Raw genomic sequence first — 18,037 nt, 5'->3', positions numbered from 1 at the left:
AAAACGTGACGTAGCTGCTATCAAGCTGTGTGTGTGCAGCTACCAGGAATAACGCAAAACATGGCGACTGTAGACATGTAAGTACTCGACTTTTGTCATTGTTTAAAAGAAAACAACCCACTGCTGTTCTCTGTTCTTCTTTTAACGAAGAACTGTCGTCAAGTTTTGATAAAACTGGTGCTTTAGCAGCATCCATGCTAATCTCTTCCTCCATAACTGCACCAGCTCTTGCTGCTGCTTGTTTACGTCACGACTCTGCTGCACCTGAAAGTACTGCCTCTCAACGCTGTTTGTTCCTGTCACTTTCTAACCAGGCCCAAATGGTTCAGATGGGAGCTTTGCAAGATGGATTCACCAATGAAAAACAAGGAATGGGCGTATCCATCTGCTTTGCTAGGTTACAGCACAGCCTCTTTGAACCACAATCCCACAAAAGTTCACTCACGCAGCAGACGGCCTTTTGAATGGAGCACTCCAACCACACAATGCCACGATTCACTTCTAAAACAATAAGATGACAAAACAAACCAGACGCACATATGTGAAAAAGCAGACGTGAACATAAAAGAGAAGTTAAAAGACATGAAAACTGAATACATCTGTCATCAGTGACCAGCAAAACCATCCCCAGATGCTCTTCTCCACAATAAATCGCCTTCTCCGCCCCATTGACAACCTTCATCCCCCAGCCAACTTCGACTGCTGCTCTAGGCACCTGCAATTTTTCCAGGATAAAGTTGCCTCCATCCAGCAGCAACTTTCATCTGGACCTCCACCTCAGGATTTCACTTCACACCAGGACACCGCTCCTCCGCCTCACTGCCGTCTTTCCTGCTTCACACCCGTGGACACTCTCCAAGTGACCGAATGGGTCAAGAAGGCCAAGGCATCCACCTGCTCTCTCGACCCCATGCCCACACCACTGGTGAAAGCATCTCTGCCTGTTCTGTGCCCCATCATGGTAGACATCATCAACACCTCATTATCATCTGGAATTGTCCCCTCATCCTTCAAAACTGCCTCAGTAACCCCCATCATCAAGAAGCCCAGGTCAGACCCGGAGGACCTCTCCAACTATCGGCCGATCTCCAACCTTCCCTTCATCAGCAAAATTCTTGAAAAAGCAGTCGCTGCCCAACTCCAGCAACACATGTCCAACCATGAGCTCCATGAACCTCTTCAATCAGGATTTCGCACTCACCACAGCACTGAGACCGCCCTTATCAAAATAACCAACGACCTCCACACAGCTGCAGATTCTGGACATATCAGCCTCCTCATTCTCCTTGACCTAACCGCTGCCTTCGACACAATATCCCACACCATCCTCCTTGACTGCCTGTCTCACCATCCTGGCATCACTGGTACAGCTCTCTCCTGGTTTCACTCATATCTCTCACAAAGAAAACAGTTTGTTACCATCAGCACCTCTCACTCATCCCCTGCCCCAGTTAACCAGGGCGTGCCTCAAGGCTCTGTTCTTGGACCTCTCCTTTTCACCATCTACATGCTTTTCATCATACAAATACTGGCCTCTCTGGTTTTTAAGGGAAGATGAATGAATGGGAGAGTGATGGAGAAGTGAATGAATTTAAGTCATGGGTGGCTTTAGGTGTGTGTTACATGTCTATCATTTTGTTCTGTGTGCACATGACGGCTTTATCCACACAGATTCATGCTTTGATTCATACATTCATTTCTGCAAAAAGGAGGAGCAGATTTGTCTGTCAGCCTCTGTGTGCATCAGAAACTCCCAATAATTGCACCTGATTATAAATCAGTGAAAAACTTTATTTCAACAATTTGACTACTCCACTCTGCACCAGTACACTCTACTCCAGTGATACTCAACACGTGACTCTAGAGCCACATGTGGCTCTGTTGTGATGATTTGTGGCTCTTTTATATCTTAATCTGAAATAATATTCCCCCAGAAAACCTTAAAAAAGGGAAACTTTTGACCTCAGAAATTATCCATTGTAGGTCACTTTAATTAGTTTGTTTCCTACACTTATACAGTAGGCTTTAATTGTCAAACTTGATTGTCAACCTATATTTTTTTCTTTATATTTCCATTGCCCTGATGATGAGAATACAGCATAGGCTTTAAATTCCTAAGATATAACCATGCAGTGGTCTAAGCAGATCATAGAACGCTCATTAAGACCATACGAGACTTGAGACCTGACTTGGACTTGCAAAAATGACGTGTGCATCTCTGTTATTCACATACACAAAGAAATATGGTTAAAGTACTGACAACAGCATAACACACAGCATATAGTTGGTCACATGTCCACACCTGAGCATACAGCATTTTGCTGAGAATCACAGTCAATAATAGCAGGTAGTCTTCCACTTTTCTCTGTTATGACTGTCCATACTTTTGGCAATCTACATTTGTATTTCAATCTGGAAAGGGTTGTTAAAACATCAGCTTTGAACTGACCTCACTAAGTGATATTTGTGACTCTCATTTTGCCACAGAAAGGATTTACTGTTGGAGTTTGCACTGGAAACAACGGTAGGGCCTCTGTTCTCTGCTGTTTTTTCAGTCTGTTTTCTTGCCAACAAAAATTGATGGAACTTGCAAAAAATCAAGCTGCTCCAAGTCATCAATCCTTTCTTCCAGTAGTTGAATCTTCTGGTCTTTAAGTTTGATTGTGGCCTTCAAGTCACGGACCTCTTCCACTAGACCCATGAGACTGGCTTGCTGCTTGACCACTTTGCTGATCTCTTCAGACACGAAATTGAGTGTTTTTTTGATCTCTTCCAGCTCTTCTGCCAACTTCTTAGTTGTTGTCGCCATGTTTTCCAACGTTCTTTACAAAATGATATGCTCCAGGAAGCTTGATGCCAAAAAAAAGTTGTTCCTCGTATTCTGCTATTGTTCTTTCAAAGACTCCAAAAATCTCCTGGCATTTTCACTCAGTTATGCTGGCTGATTTATTCTGGAAAACACTACAACCACTCCATCAAACAGCAACTTTGACTGTTTCACCACTCATATCTCCAGTTTGAATGCTAAGCTAAGCTAGCTTTGAAGTTTCCGGGTAGATGACTGAGGGAGAGAAAACTGAGAAAAACATTTAAAGCTTAAAGTCCATGCAGTTGACAGAATGAGACTCTGAGAGATTAGAATCGCTAATCTTTAATAAAAAAGTGGCACAGATTAAAAATTGCTCTGACTCGCCGCCATATTGCTAAATACAGAGTAGCCTAAAGCGTTCGCAATACTAATCACTTCCGGTGCAACGCTGTTTGTGTCCTTCAGAATAAATGTTGGAACTCATTTCTCACAAGACAGTAGTCAAACACTAACTACATTTTTTTCATGGCATCGAGGGATTTTTAAAGATCCTTTTAAAAAAAACAAAAAACAAATTGTCCTTATATGTTTAAAGGAATCTTTAATTTGTCATCTTTTCAAGTGATGTAAGAGTCTAATGACCTTGAAAAGCAGATGGATTTGCCCATTTCTGTGATTCTCAGTGAAACAAATCCATCTGGCTTGTCAGGTTAACAGTCTTAATCTTCCTGCACAAGTCCATCCTTTATTTATTACACCAATGGTGATCCCACCTGTGCAGATGATGAGAATACAGTACAGGCTTTAAATCCCTAAGATAAAACCATGCAATGGTCTAAGCAGACTGGATGTCAGAAGCAGATCATAGAATGCTCATTAAGACCATATGAGACTTGAGACCTGACTTGGACTTGCAAAAAGTGACTTGTGTGCATCTCTGTTATCCACACACACACACACACACACACACAAATGATTAAAGTACTGACAACAGCATAACACACAGCACATAGTTTGTCATCTGTCCACACCTGAGCATACAGCATTTTGCTGAGAATCACAGTCAATAATAGCAGGTAGTCTTCCACTTTTCTCTGGTATGACTGTCCATGCTTTTAGCAATCTACATTTGTATTTCAGTCTGGAAAGCGTTGTTAAAACATCAGCTCTGAACTGACCTCAGTGATATTTGTGACTCTCATTTTGCCACAGAAAGGATTTACTGTTGGAGTTTGCACTGAAAACAACGAAAGGGTCTCTCTTGTATGCTGTTGTTTCAGTCTGTTTTCTTGCCAACCAGCACTGATGGGACTTGCAAAGAATCAAGTATTCGGGCAAAATTTCTACTTTTCAAAATATTTTGGGATTCATTTTCCAAACAAGACTGCAACTTTTGATAAAAGAACTCAAGTTGCATTGATTGTGAAAGTTCGAGTTGATAGGCTCAACGCCAACATTTTCTCTCATGTTTATCCATGAAATCAGATCAGAGATTGTGCAAAAAGTTATGTCTTCTGCACTGGTTTATTTTATTCATCAGCTTGATATGTCAGATGCAAGTATACAATTCATCAGGCACAACAGATAAATGCTGATAAATGATAAATGTTCCTGCTATATTATTTGCATATGTAACAACAGGGATAATATCCGCCAATACTGATGTTAAACTGATGCATCTGTGCATCCCAATAAGAGCTGTGTGCAGCTGAGTAGCTTCAGGATTGAGCATAGCAGGCTTAGAGTTTAAACCTGACTGATGTTCTCCGATCTCCCTCTAATCATCGTATTCATCTTCAGTCTCTTGTTGCACATCTTTTTAGATATCTCAGATACCGTCTGGTTCTCAGCTTACCAAGGTTATTATAATTAACTAAAACTAACTAAATAACTAAAACTAAAATTCAAAAATCATTTTAGTTAACTGAAACTAAATGAAAACTAAGTTTTACTGAAAAAACGATGAAAACTAACTATAACTGTAAACTGTGCGCTCACATCACTAAGTAAAATAAATAGGGCTGCAACAACAAATCGATAAAAATCGACAAGTGTTGGCAACGAATTTATGTATCGATTCCCTGTGTTGCGCAATTATGGCGTCACTTGGTGTGGTGCGGAGCTGTTTACGTCACTCACAGATGGCTGATAAACTTTACTTTCTCTTGGTTTAGTACTTTTCTGATTATATTCTGATGATTAGCGGCAAAATTAAGTGGATACATTCATCATCACTGTGTCTCATGAGGGAGATAAGATCTAACAATAGCTCGTGTTCATAAAAACTGCGGAGGAACTTTGGTTTCTGTTATGATAGGAGACTGGATAAAAACAATACCAATGGACTGTCAGGCGTTCATGTAATTTGTGATATTTACCACACTTTGTGTTCTAAGTGTCCGCTAAAACAGGAGAGAGGAAGGAAAGGTGTGAGCTGTAGTCACAGGGTGAGAGGATCGGTTGGGTGTGTGTGTCTGTGCATGTGTGACAGAGGTAGTTTGTGTGAGTGTGGGTCAGTCTGACAACAAGCATCAACGAATTAATGTTAGCTTGTTGATTAAGTGAGAGACAAATGTTTCTAAGTTATCATAATATCAGTAACTTTAAGAGGTTGAGGCTTACCTGTAGCTCCTCTGGGATTAAATAATTGCAAGAGAACGTAATAAAAGCAGAATCCCACTGTAAGAGTCTTTCATTCAAATCATATCCCCATGCTGTTGATATTAGTATGATCTGAAAGTATTTATGTATGTTTGTAAGGAGGGAGGCAAAGTAAGAACTTATCATTTTCATTTTTTTAAATAATGTATTATTTTTTGTTTATTCTGTGGCATGTTCAAGTTATCTAATTTAACAGACCTCAAAAAAATGTTTTCTTACAGTTTTAAGAATATAGACATTTAAACTAACATTATTTTGACAGCTTTGGAATATCCGTGTTAAATTTCTAAGTAAGAGATCCCCCTAGGGGGAAAAACCCCATCCAATTCATCAATGAATCGAGAAAATAATCATCTGATTCCTTGATGATTGAAATCATCGTGCGTTGCAGCCCAAAAAATAAAATAAAAATAGAGGCAAAATATCCTCAGTTTCAGTATTTGACGCAACCATACTGACTGGCACCTACACCACTCTGGGGAGAGTAAAATCGCCTGAATTGATTGGTTAAGACCTCACACAGCGGTAGTTTTATGTATGAAGTTTTATTCAAACATCATCTTTAAACAAATAAAATGAAAAGCGAAGAGTAGCCTGTTTGAATATGTTTAAAAAGGGTGTGACGTTCTCTCAGCCCAGACATGTATCCGAAAAAACTAAAACTAATAGAAAACTGAGAGAAAGCATTTTTGTAAAACAAAAACCAAACTAAACTAACAAACCGGCAGTCAGAACTAATAAAAACTAAACTGAAATTGAATAAAGAAATTGAAAAAAAAAAAAAAAAGAGAATAAAAACTATTGAAAAATTTAAAGAATTATAACCTTGCATCTTACATAGCCCTCCTCATAAGCTTTTCTTTCTCTTATTTTATGAAGTCTGGCCACCAGCACACGTGTCTTTTTAACAGACTATCCCATGAAAATTTCTGATCACAGAGCTCACAGCTGAAGGGTTTCTCTCCTGTGTGGATCACCATGTGTGAAGTCAGATGAGACTTGTGAGTAGACTTTTTAATCACACTCAGAGCAGCTGAAGGGTTTCTCTCATGTGTGCCCCAGGATGTGTAAGTTCAGCTGGGACTTTCGGTGAAACTTTTTATCACACTCAGAGCAGCTAAAGGGTTTCTTTCTTGTGTGGATAACTATGTGTTTTGTCAGGTTAGACTTTCGGTTAAACTTTTTATCACAGTCAGGGCAGCTGAACGGTTTCTCTCCTGTGTGCACCAACATATGGGACTTCAGATGAGACTTGAAAAAAAATCCCACTTCACACTGAGAGCAGCTGAAGGGTTTCCTTCCTGTGTGAAGAAACATGTGGGAGTTCAGCTGAGACTTAAAGTTAAACTTTTTATCACACTCAGAGCAGCTGTAGGGTTTCCCTCCTGTGTGCACCAACATGTGTGTTTTCAGATGAGATATGTAATAAAATTCCTTTTCACAATGAGAGCAGCCGAAGGGATTCTCTCCTTTGTGAACAAACATGTGGGAGTTCAGCTGAGACTTCTGGGTAAACTTTTTATCACATTCAGGGCAGCTGAAGCGTTTCTCTTCTCCATGAATTAACATGTGATTCGTCAGATTAGCCTTTTTGTTAAAAGTTCTATCACACTTAGAGCAGCTAAACGGCCTCTCTCCTGTGTGGACAACCATGTGTTTGGTCAGACCAACCTTATACTTAAATCTTTTATCACAGTCAGGGCAGCTGAACGGTTTCTCTCCTGTGTGAATTCTCATATGTGTAGCAAGATGAGATTTCCTTGTGAATGCTTTATCACACTGAGAGCAGCTGTGTGATTTCTTGTCATTGTCTGATCTGTCATCATCAAAGTTTTCCACACAGTTTAATCCAGAATCATTTTCCATTGTGTCCCTCCAATCATTGCTGTCATCAGTTTCAGCTTCCGAACAGTCTTCAGTCTTGTCCTGAGTCTCTGGATGTGAATGTTTCGCTGGTTCTGAGTTCCTGGCCTGTTCTGGTCCTCCACAGTCCTCTCCATCAGCTCCTGTTTTCACCCCTTCAGTTTGTATTTCATGAAGCTTTGAGGACTGTTTGTCTTCATCATCTTCAGTCTTCACTGAGACAGAAGCAAAGGGGAACTTGATGGTATAAACCTCATCAAGTCCCTCCTGACTGCTCCACAGTTCCACCTCTTCCTGCTTAATCACTGAAGGCTCAGTGTCTTCAGTGTCCAGACTGGAGCTCCGAGGGTCAGAGGGAACCTCTTCTGGAGTCGCTGACAGCTGCTGGTTGTCTGTTGGACACACAGAAATGCAAAAACACAAACAGAATGGGAAATTATAACTGTATGCCTTTGTGTGTGTTGTGCGTAACAATAGCAGGGCTCAACAGTGTTGGCAGATAATGTAATTGCAATCAGTCACATGCACTTCTAATAATCTGTATTGATATTGGCCCTTAAAAAACATTATTGGTTGATGCTTACTGGACAATATTGCCAACTGAGAAAACAATATAATACAAAAATGGCATCATGAGTGCACTTGCTTAATTATCAAGGGAAAATGCAGAGAATAGTTATAGAATTTGATGTTTTTCTTTTTTTTTTTTTAATAAAGGGACTTCTACAAAGTGCAGAAGTGGCAATACTGTAAACCTAAAGGTATTTCTGCAACTATTTTATGAACCTTTCAAAAATACATAACACAATAATAATTTCAGCCTTTTATGTAGGGTTGTTATTGCAAAACCTGCCATTGCAATTGTGATTAGATTAATTGTGCAGCACTAGTGTGTGTGACTGTCGAAATTCAAAATAAATCAAAACCTGTCCCAATGCAATTTTCAAAAGGTGAAATATTCTCTAACCTGATGTGTCAAAATACCCGTTTAATATTTTTCCTCTACAGCAGAGATTCTAATTCCTACATATCAGGCACACAGTCAAGTGCATTTTTTAAAATTTAAAACACAGAAAATTCCTACTTTTCTTCTTTATGTTATGTTTCTTCTTAATCAAAATGAGAATGATGAACAAATTATCATTCCTTTCAATACAACGATGCATACTGAATTTGCAATATGAATCAAACTGATCACAATGAGATATATCTTAAAAATTGTTCAGCCCAAGTTTCACATGAATACACATGATAAAGAACTTACAATATAATCATATATTGCATTGTAGTCACAGCATTACAACAAAAATAAATCACAATGAGATCGTTCTTCCTCAGTTTAAAGACACATTTTGTTGGCTTGAAATTGTATATTGTTGACGCTTGGAACCACAGAAAGGTCTTATCACGTCTCCCAGCCATTACTGTAACAACTGGTTTAGAAATAGGAGAAAAAGTCACTAAAATTAAAATAACCGTTGCCGACCGTTACCGTAAAGCTTAGAATACAACCTCTTCTACAACACCGTCCATTTGTTTAAAGTCGGTCCAAACAGAATGAGAACAATGACTGAGGGAAAAATGAACAAACCTGCTCTGTGAAAGCGAAGCTGAACATCGTCCAGAAGTTTCTGTTTTCGCTCGTTTTCCTCTTTACATCGACAAAGTTGTTCCTCGTATTCTGCTATCGTTCTTTCAAAGACTCCAAAAATCTCTTCAGCAGCAGCAGTCAGTCTCTGGTTGACAAAATCTCTCAGTGTCTCGACTCCTGGCATTTTCACACAGTTATACTGGCTGATTTATTCTGGAAAACACTACAACCACTCCATCAAACAGCAACTTTGACTGTTTCACCACTCATATCTCCAGTTTGAATGCTAAGCTAAGCTAGCTTTGTAGTTTCCGGGTAGATGACTGAGGGAGAGAAAACTGAGAAAAACATTTAAAGTCTAAAGTCCATTCAGTTGACAGAATGAGCCTCTGAGAGATTAGAATCGCTAATCTCTAATAAAAAAGTGGCGCAGATTAAAAATAGCTCTGACTCGCCGCCATGTTGCTAAATACAGAGTAGCCTAAAGCGTTCGCAATACTAATCACTTCCGGTGCAACGCTGTTTGTGCTGTCTAGCCCACCCCAGCGATTCAAAAATAAAGAGGATCTGCTCATTATTGAGAAAACAAAACGTTACATTTTTAAGTATAAAAAGTCAAACTTTTTTTAAGAAAAATAAAATTGTTTTTTTACTTAAAAGTTGTGGTTTGATGTGAACCAAAACCTTGACATTTTGAGATGCTAAAGGTAAAAAAAAGTACATCTAAACTTTTACCTGGACTCGGAAGAGACATTTCTGTAAACGAGTGTTATCCAACCACTGTTTTCAGTTGTGTCTCTCATTAATTTTTGACTTTACAATGTTGTAAATGTATGACTTTAAAAACTTTAAATATTTAAGTCTATGATGTCAGAATTTACCAGTTTTCAACCTCATATATGTCGATCTTTTTAATCTTGTAGGGTGGCCATAATAAGCTGACATACATTAAGTTCCTGATTAAGATTTAGAAAAAAATATATGCACATCTAATTCTGACAAATCGGGTCCCATACCTGAGAGCTGTGGCGAAAAGAAACTAATTGAAAGGAAAGATCCCTGCCTTCAAATATATATATTTTCTATTCTAGTTCTCTTGGTTATTCAATCACCTTTCTTCACAACAAAGACAGAGCGAGAACAAAAACATAATTGTGTTTTGAAAACATGAAACAGCTCTGACCCGGGTGTGGTTTTTATTGTGATGACGTCATTCTGTATTCAGCAATATGCCCGTGGGTTGGACCTGCTTTGACAGTTGAGTGCTGTGGTTGTGTCCAGAGAGCGGTGCAGGCGCAGAACTGACCACTCGGAGCTGCCAAGATCCTAAACAAACATCTAAGTGGACTTTGTGCTGTTTTTCATATCAGTGTTCTTCCTCTGGCACGACTTCCAGTAGGCTACAACGCTAGCTTAGCTTAGCATGTCATCTTGACAAGAACGGAGCTAAAGTTCAGCGCTGTTTGCTGTGTGATGTGGGACTGACAGCGCATTTGGCGGAGTTTGTGCGGAGAGAAGACACTGTTACTGTGTGGAAAATGGCTAAAGTCCAGGCGCTGAGATTTTTTGTCAACCAGAGACTGACTGCAGCTGCTGAGGAGATTTTTGAGCTGTTTGAAAGAACGATAGCAGAATACGAGGAGCAACTTAGTCGGTCTAAAGAGGAAAACGAGCGAAAACAAAAACTTCTGGACGATGTTTTCAATCATCAGCTTAATTTACACGGAGCAGGTTTGTTCATTTTATTGTTTAAAGCAGTGTTACTCAGCCCTGCACAACCAAAGAGACAAACTGTTGAAAAATACCTTCGCAAGAGTCACAATCTTAGTGGTGAAAAGTGGCAACAACGGCTTAAAGATGTAATGAAAATAAGTTAAAGGTGGCAAAAATGGATGAAAAGGGGAGAAAAAGTGGAAAAATGGTCAGAAAGTTGCAAAAATGGGTGAGAGGTGACAAAAAAATCAGTTACAAAATGGTCCAAAAGTGGCAACAACAAATGAGTATAAAGTGATTAGAACTGGCAAAAAGTAGTCAAGAGTGGCAAATATTTTTATAATAATAAATCAATAATATGAGTGAATTTCCCTTCGGGGATGAATAAAGTTCTTGTATTGTTTTGTAAATATGGGCAATAAATAGGAAACAAGTGGTATTTAATGGCAAAGGGTAGCTTAAATGGGCAAAAGGTGGTAAAAATGGTGAAAAGGGCAAAAATTGAAAAAGAAAAGTGGCGAAAAGAAGAGGCAGTTTTTTTTGGTAAAAGGGAACAAGTGGTATTTGATGGCAAAAGGTTGCTTGTTTGATAAAAAGTGGCAACAAAAGGTAAAAAAAAGGGGCAAAAAATGGCGTTAAAGTGGCAACAATTGGGAGGAAGTGTCAAAAAGAAGTTGCAAAATGGGCAAAAATAGGAAAATTGATTTTTAATGGCAAAAGGTAGCTTTAATGGGCACAAAGTGGAAACAAATTGTGAAAAAGGGAAAAAATGAATAAAAAAGAAATAAAAAAAGGATGTTTGGAAAAATTGCCCCCATGAAAGCCTGTTTTAAATTAATTACTGTGTTTCAAAAATAGTCATTAGACTTATCTTTAATTAGGAAATAGTAAACCTCTTCAACATCACCAGTTCATACAGTCTCTCTTCAAACCATAACACTGATATTAAGTCACTGGTGCAACAGAAGAGTGAGTTTCAGTAGCTCATCATTTGGTAATGGTTAAGTTGAATTTGTATTTAATTTTTATTTTGATGTGAATTTGCTGTGTTTCATTGTATGTTTTGTTCTGTTTCTGCAGACGTCCAGCAGCTGTCGGTGAGTAAAGAAGAGGTCCTCCCTGAGCAGCAGGAGTGGATCCCCAGCCTCGACAAGGAGGTAGTTGAACCTCCACTCATTAAAGAGGAAGAGGAGGAATTGTGGCATTGTCAGGAGGAGCAGGAGGAGCCGTACACCACCAAGTTCCCCTTTGCTCCTGTCCCGGTGAAGGGTGATTATGATGAAGAGAAACTTCAGTCCTCACAGCTTCATCTAATACTAACTGAACAGATGGAAACAGGAGCTGATGGGGAGGGCTGTGGAGGACCAGAACAGGCCTGGAACTCAGAATATGACAGACATTTACATCCAGAGACTCAGGGCAATCATGTCGACTCTTCTGAAGCTGAGACTGAAGTCAATATCGACTGGAGGAGGATGAAAGAACATCAGTCAAGTTCAAGCTATTTGGAAACCTTTAAAGAAAAGAGTCAATACACGGATGAGAAAACACATAGATGCTACGAGTGTGGTAATACATTTAAAACTAAACGGAATCTCATACATCACATTAGAATTCACACAGGAGAGAAACCCTTCAGCTGCTCTAAGTGTGATAAAAAATTTAGCAAAAAAGTGACATTAACTACACACATGTTAGTTCACACTGAAGAGAAACTCTTCAGCTGCTCTGAATGTGGTCAGAAATTTAAACACAAGTCAAATCGAAACAGACACATGCTGCTCCACACGGGGGAGAAACCCTTCGGCTGCCTCCATTGTGGTTTAAAATATTCCCAAAAGACTGATCTGACACGCCACCTGGCACGTCACAGAGGGGAGAAACCCTTCGGCTGCAAGGTTTGCAACCAAAGATTCTCTTGGTCTTCCCAGTTAAGGAGACACAGGTGTGTTTTAGATCAGGCTTAAGAGCTTCACTGAAGCCAGACAGAGGAGAATCAGAGACATGAGTTGATGGGGTGAACTGTCATGGTACCAGAACCGGTCTGAATTTCAAATCCATAGACCAGTGTTACTCAACCCTCCTTGACTAAAGAGCCAAGTTTTTGAAAAATAAATTCCCAAGAGCCGCAATCTACGTGGTGAAAGGTGGCAAAATGTTCACAAAGTGACAAAAAAGAGTGAAAAGGGGCAAAATGGGCATAAAATTGCACAAACTGAGTAACTAGAGTAATCCTCTGAAGAGACACAAAAACTCACACAGGGGGAAAACAGTAAATTGCAGTGATTGCAGTAAAAATAGTAATATTATGGGATTATGTAAAAGTGTTGGAAGAAAGCAATAAATTAAATACTTGAAGTAACCACATGGGGGCTCTGTACTTTAAAACTTTAATATGACTTTTTTAACCTTTCAGCCGTCTTAAAAGCCACCATCGCTCATCCATATTATTAGTGTACATTGTGTTTTGTATCAGTGTTTGTAAGCTTCCCTGTAGAAATGTTCCTTTCCAAAAGAACCTGTCTGACAAAGTGAAGTTGGCTAAAAGGTCTCCAACACATCATTGCGCCATGTAAAGAAATTCAAGAACAGATGAGAAACTACGTCATTGTCATCTATAAGTCTGGAAAGGGTTACAAACGCATGTACAAAGCCTCGGGACTCCTGTGAACCACAGTGAGAGAGAAGATCTTTATTATATTATTCTATTTCAGTGTTGCTCAACGCAGCTCAACCAAAGAGCCAAATTGTTGAAAAATACCTTTGCAAGCACCACAATCTAAGAGGTGAAAAGTGACTAAAATCTCTTGAAGAAGCAATAAAAATAAGTTAAAGGTGGCAAAAATGGGGAGAAAGGTGGAAAAAGGGTCAGAAAGTAGTAAAAATGGATAAGAAGTGACAAAAACACAAGTTACAGCTGGCAAAAATGGTCCAAAAGTGATAAAAATGTGGCGAAAAAAGAGTGAAAAGTGACTAAAATGGGCAAAAAGTAGACAAGAATGGCAGAATGGGAAAAATATAGGAATCAAGTGGTACGTAATGGCTAAAAGCAGCTTAAATGGGCAAAAAATTGTGAAAAGGGCAAAAATGGGATAAAGTGGCAAAAGAAAGTTGTAAATAAGGTCAAAAGATAAGAAGCAAGTGTTATTTAAAAGTAAAATGTAGCTTAAATGGGGCAAAAATGGGGAAAGACTGCCAAAAATGGGGTATTTAATGGCAAAAGATGCTTTAATAGGTGAAAAGGGGCAAAAAAATGTGCCTTTTTGAGGTTTTCTGGGGGAATGATATTTAATATTAAGACATAAAAGAGCCACAGAAATTCACAGAAGAGCCACACATTGAGTATCACTGTTCTGTTGCATTCTTTACTGTTGTGTTTAATCCCATGTGGTTGTAATTCTGTCAAACAGTCTCTAAATGTTGACTGACAGTGTCTTCTGAAGCATCTAAGCCGTATCTGTTTATTCTTGTTCCTAAACTGTATTTCAGCTTTGCCAGGTTATTGTGTGCAATCATTCAATGGGCCACAGGGGGGCACTAATGCACCAGTGAGTGTCTCTGTAAATGGGCTGACTTATTGACCGTCTCTGATGTCCTGCCGTCTGCTGTTGGTGTGTGAATGTATGTTTGGTCTGCAAAAACTGAATTAACCTTTGGGACAAATAAAATTGTCTGAATCAGAGTCCAGTTCCCCTTCCTGGAGGAACTTTCAAACAATATAACCTTTAAATGAATGATTCTCTATGGCATAGGAAGAAATAACTGGATTAGAGGGTTAGCTCTGCCTAATATGACACAATTTAATGCAGCATTTCAGAATCATCATCATCATCATTTATTTGTCTAAATCTCTGGAGGAAACAAAGAGGGAAAGTGCTTGTTTTAATGGTGCCTAGCTATTCAACAGGACAGATACAGAGGTATCAAGCTGGTTTAAAACCCCCTGAAAGGATTAGACGTGAGCAGAGATTTAAGGCTGTAAAAAATCCATGACAAAAAATGTTAATACTTAAAAGATAAGTAACAGCGATGCATACAAACTTACTATACGTGGGTGAAGAGGGAGAGCCCTATAACCCCACCTAGTGTTCTTCAAGTGTTTAAAAAAGCACACTCAGAATTAGCAAATTTGATTTGACAATAGGCATCCAATTCTGAGGGTTTTACCGTAAAATAAAAAACTGCCTTCCTGGTATGGAATAGTAATTCTTCATGTGGGATTCATGGCTGGTAAGAGCTGGAGGATACGCCTGCTTTTTAAAATCAGCTGTTAGGGGAAACCTTTGGTTCCCTGTGGAGTATTTCATTGGAAAAATAAGAAAACTCAGAAAGCAGAAGCCAATACTGAAGCTCCTACATTTTAAAGTTAAAAAGATTTAAAACTTGATCAAAATGCTGAGTCTAAGCCAGAGAACATGACCTTAATTGTAATTGTAATTGTCTTTTGTACATGGACACATGTTAGATGGTTGTCTTTGTCCAGCTGCAGACCAGGACACTAGCAAACTCTTATCTGCAAGACTTTACTTAGTCTTCTTCCAGCATCAGTGGGAAGAACTCTGGAAGCATGTGGGGCTGCCAGTTGATGATCCCTGCTGCAGACTGTAGAAAGAACAGTTCGTCTTCTGCCCAGCTTTGCTCTTGTAATTGTCTTTGTACCCAGTTGAACTAGCATCACAGACATCTTTGTATTTCCTAACAGCTCACTCAATATTCAGTGATATTTTCTAGAAAACCTGACTACACCGCGTTCCAAATTATTATGCAAGTTGTGTTTAAGTGTCATAAAGGTAAAATGTGTTGTTTTCCAGTGAAACTCACGGATGGTATTGTGTCTCAGGGCTCTTTGGGTCAGTGAAATCAATCTCAGACACCTGTGCCAATTAGTTTGCCAGGTGAGTCCAATTAGGAAAGAAGACTACTTAAGAAGGATGTTCCACATTATTAAGCAGACCACCATTTTCAAGCAATATGGGAAAGAAAAAGGATCTCTCTAGTGCCGAAAAGCGTGAAATAGTTGAATGCCTTGGACAAGGTATGAAAACCTTAGATATTTCATGAAAACTTGAGCGTGATCATCGTTCTATTAAGAGATTTGTAGCTGATTCAGAGCACACACGGATCCGCGCAGATAAAGGCACAATGAGGAAGGTTTCTGCCAGACAAATACATCAGATTAAGAGAGCAGCTGCTAAAATGCCATTACAAAGCAACCAACAGGTATTTGAAGCTGCTGGTGCCTCTGGAGTTCCGCGAACATCAAGGTGTAGGATCCTCCAGAGGCTTGCAGTTATGCATAGACCTTTTATTCGGCCACCCTTAACCAATGCTCACAAGCAGACACGGCTACAGTGGGCCCAGAAATACATGAAGACTCATTTTCAAACAGTCTTGTTCACTGATGAGTGCCGTGCAACCCTGGATGGTCCAGATGGATGGAGTAGTGGATGGTTGGTGGACGGCCACCATGTCCCAATAAGGCTGCGACATCAGCAAGGAGGGGCGGAGTCTTGTTTTGGGTCGGAATCATGGGGAGAGAGCTGGTCGGCCCCTTTAGGGTCCCTGAAGGTGTGAAAATGACCTCTGTAAAGTATGTTGAGTTTCTGAATGACCACTTTCTTCCATGGTACAAAAAGAAGAAACGTGCTTTCCATAACAAAATCGTCTTCATGCATGACAATGCACCATCTCATGCTGCAAGGAATACCTCTGCGTCATTGGCTGCTATGGGCATAAAAGAAGAGAAACTCATTGTGTGGCCCCATCCTCCCCTGGCCTCAACCCTGTTGAGAACCTTTGGAGCATCCTCAAGCTAAAGATCTATGAGGGCGGGAGGCAGTTCACATCCAAACAGCAGCTCTGGGAGGATATTCTGACATCCTGCAAAGAAATTCAAGCAGAAACTCTCCAAAAACTCACAAGTTCAATGGATGCAAGAATAGTGAAGCTCCTATCAAATAAGGGTCCCTATGTTCAAATGTAACTTGACCTGTTAAGATGTTTTGATGGAAATAGCTTTTGATTTCAGTAAATATGACCTGCTAATGCTTCTAATTTAACAAATGAATATTTTCGGTTCTTTACAACAATAACATGGTTTAAAACTCTGTTGTGCATAATAATTTGGAACAGTGCATTTTAAGTATTTATTTTTGAAAAAGAATACTGTTATCATTGAGAGGTTTGTTTAATAACATTTGAATTGTACTCTAAAGGTTGATGACTTGAAAATTATGATGACTGTCATTTATATTGACTATTTAGCAAAATCTGAGAAAAATATCATTTGCATAATAATTTGGAACGCAGTGTAAGGCCGTTTTCACACCTGATAGTCTGGGGACTCGGTCCGTTTTGGAACAGAAATTGCACTTTCGTTGCACTTTCCTTTGGTTTGGTTCTCATTCACACTGCTCTTTTGGTCAAGCGGACCAAACCGTCTGAACACCTACAACCTCTGCCCGCTAGGGGTGCTGTCGCCACGAACAAACGTCGACCAAGAAGAAAAGAAGGCGTAGAAGAAGACGAAACTCCTTCTGCCGATATTTTTTCCACACAAACAATGAAAACAACACCGAATGTACACTGTCTTGGGGTTTCTGCTCTTGCATTAGGGCATTACGAGCAGCCAGTGAGGTGGTGAGCTGTCTAACGTGTCGTTCTTAACATGAGACGAATAAATAAGCACGGACTAAGATGTGTTGCTATGGTTACAGAGACACAAAGCGAGGTACCGACATGTATTTGAGTTTATTAAATCACATATAAATCCGTGTATCATTACACTTTATGCCACTTCCTGCCTTTGGTTCACAAGTTGGTCCGCTTTGCTTTCACACCTCCAGCGAACCGCACCAGGGTTCGTTTGGAAGCGGACCGAGACCACCTGTTTTCAAGCGGACCAGAGTCCGCTTGTTTGGTCTGCACCAGAGTTCATGTGAGCTTTCACACCACTCCAATGAACCGGACTATCCGGGAAAACGGACCAGAGTTGGTTTAAAGCGGACCAAACAGCTCTGGTGTGAATACGCCCTAAGTTCTGCATTTATTCCCAAATGATTCTTCTTTGTTGGGTTTTGCTCCTCTAGGTTGAACTGTTGGCTGCATTGCTCAACACTGCCCCCATGATTGGTGGTGGTATTGCAACATTTGGTCTGTAAGCTTTGAGAGAACGGGCAAAAAATGAGCAGGCAGAGTACAAACAGGAAGTCTGTGCATATGCATTTCAGAGCCTTAATAGTGAGTAACACTGAAGGCTATCTAAAACTGAGAATGGAACAAGATTAACCTTTGGGAGTTAAAATCAGCTCTGAAGTGTTTAACACTGACTCTGTCTAGATCTTTGCTTGTGTTTTACCTCTTCTCAGCTATCACTTTGGATAAAAGCAGCTGCTAAATGC

The 18,037-nt window shown here is 39.7% G+C and overlaps 2 protein-coding genes across 2 annotated transcripts; one reads left to right on the top strand and one right to left on the bottom strand.

The window, feature by feature from the left end:
• Window positions 1-3,163: 3,163 nt before the first annotated feature.
• LOC121524423 (gastrula zinc finger protein XlCGF57.1-like) lies at window positions 3,164-9,393 on the bottom strand. Its single transcript, XM_041809804.1, has 2 exons — window positions 8,925-9,393; window positions 3,164-7,725 (listed from the first exon to the last, which is right to left on the bottom strand). Exons 1-2 carry the CDS (start codon window positions 9,106-9,108, stop codon window positions 6,518-6,520), a joined length of 1,392 nt encoding a protein of 463 aa, XP_041665738.1. The 5' UTR covers window positions 9,109-9,393; the 3' UTR covers window positions 3,164-6,517.
• A 761-nt stretch (window positions 9,394-10,154) lies between these two features.
• LOC121523370 (zinc finger protein 567-like) lies at window positions 10,155-13,424 on the top strand. The gene is made up of 2 exons (XM_041808234.1): window positions 10,155-10,655; window positions 11,718-13,424. Exons 1-2 carry the CDS (start codon window positions 10,463-10,465, stop codon window positions 12,602-12,604), a joined length of 1,080 nt encoding a protein of 359 aa, XP_041664168.1. The 5' UTR covers window positions 10,155-10,462; the 3' UTR covers window positions 12,605-13,424.
• The last annotated feature ends 4,613 nt before the right edge of the window (window positions 13,425-18,037 follow it).

Source organism: Cheilinus undulatus, linkage group 16 (assembly GCF_018320785.1).
Source record: "Cheilinus undulatus linkage group 16, ASM1832078v1, whole genome shotgun sequence".
Taxonomy (NCBI): domain Eukaryota; kingdom Metazoa; phylum Chordata; class Actinopteri; order Labriformes; family Labridae; genus Cheilinus; species Cheilinus undulatus.
This window is presented reverse-complemented; position numbering and strand designations above follow the sequence as displayed.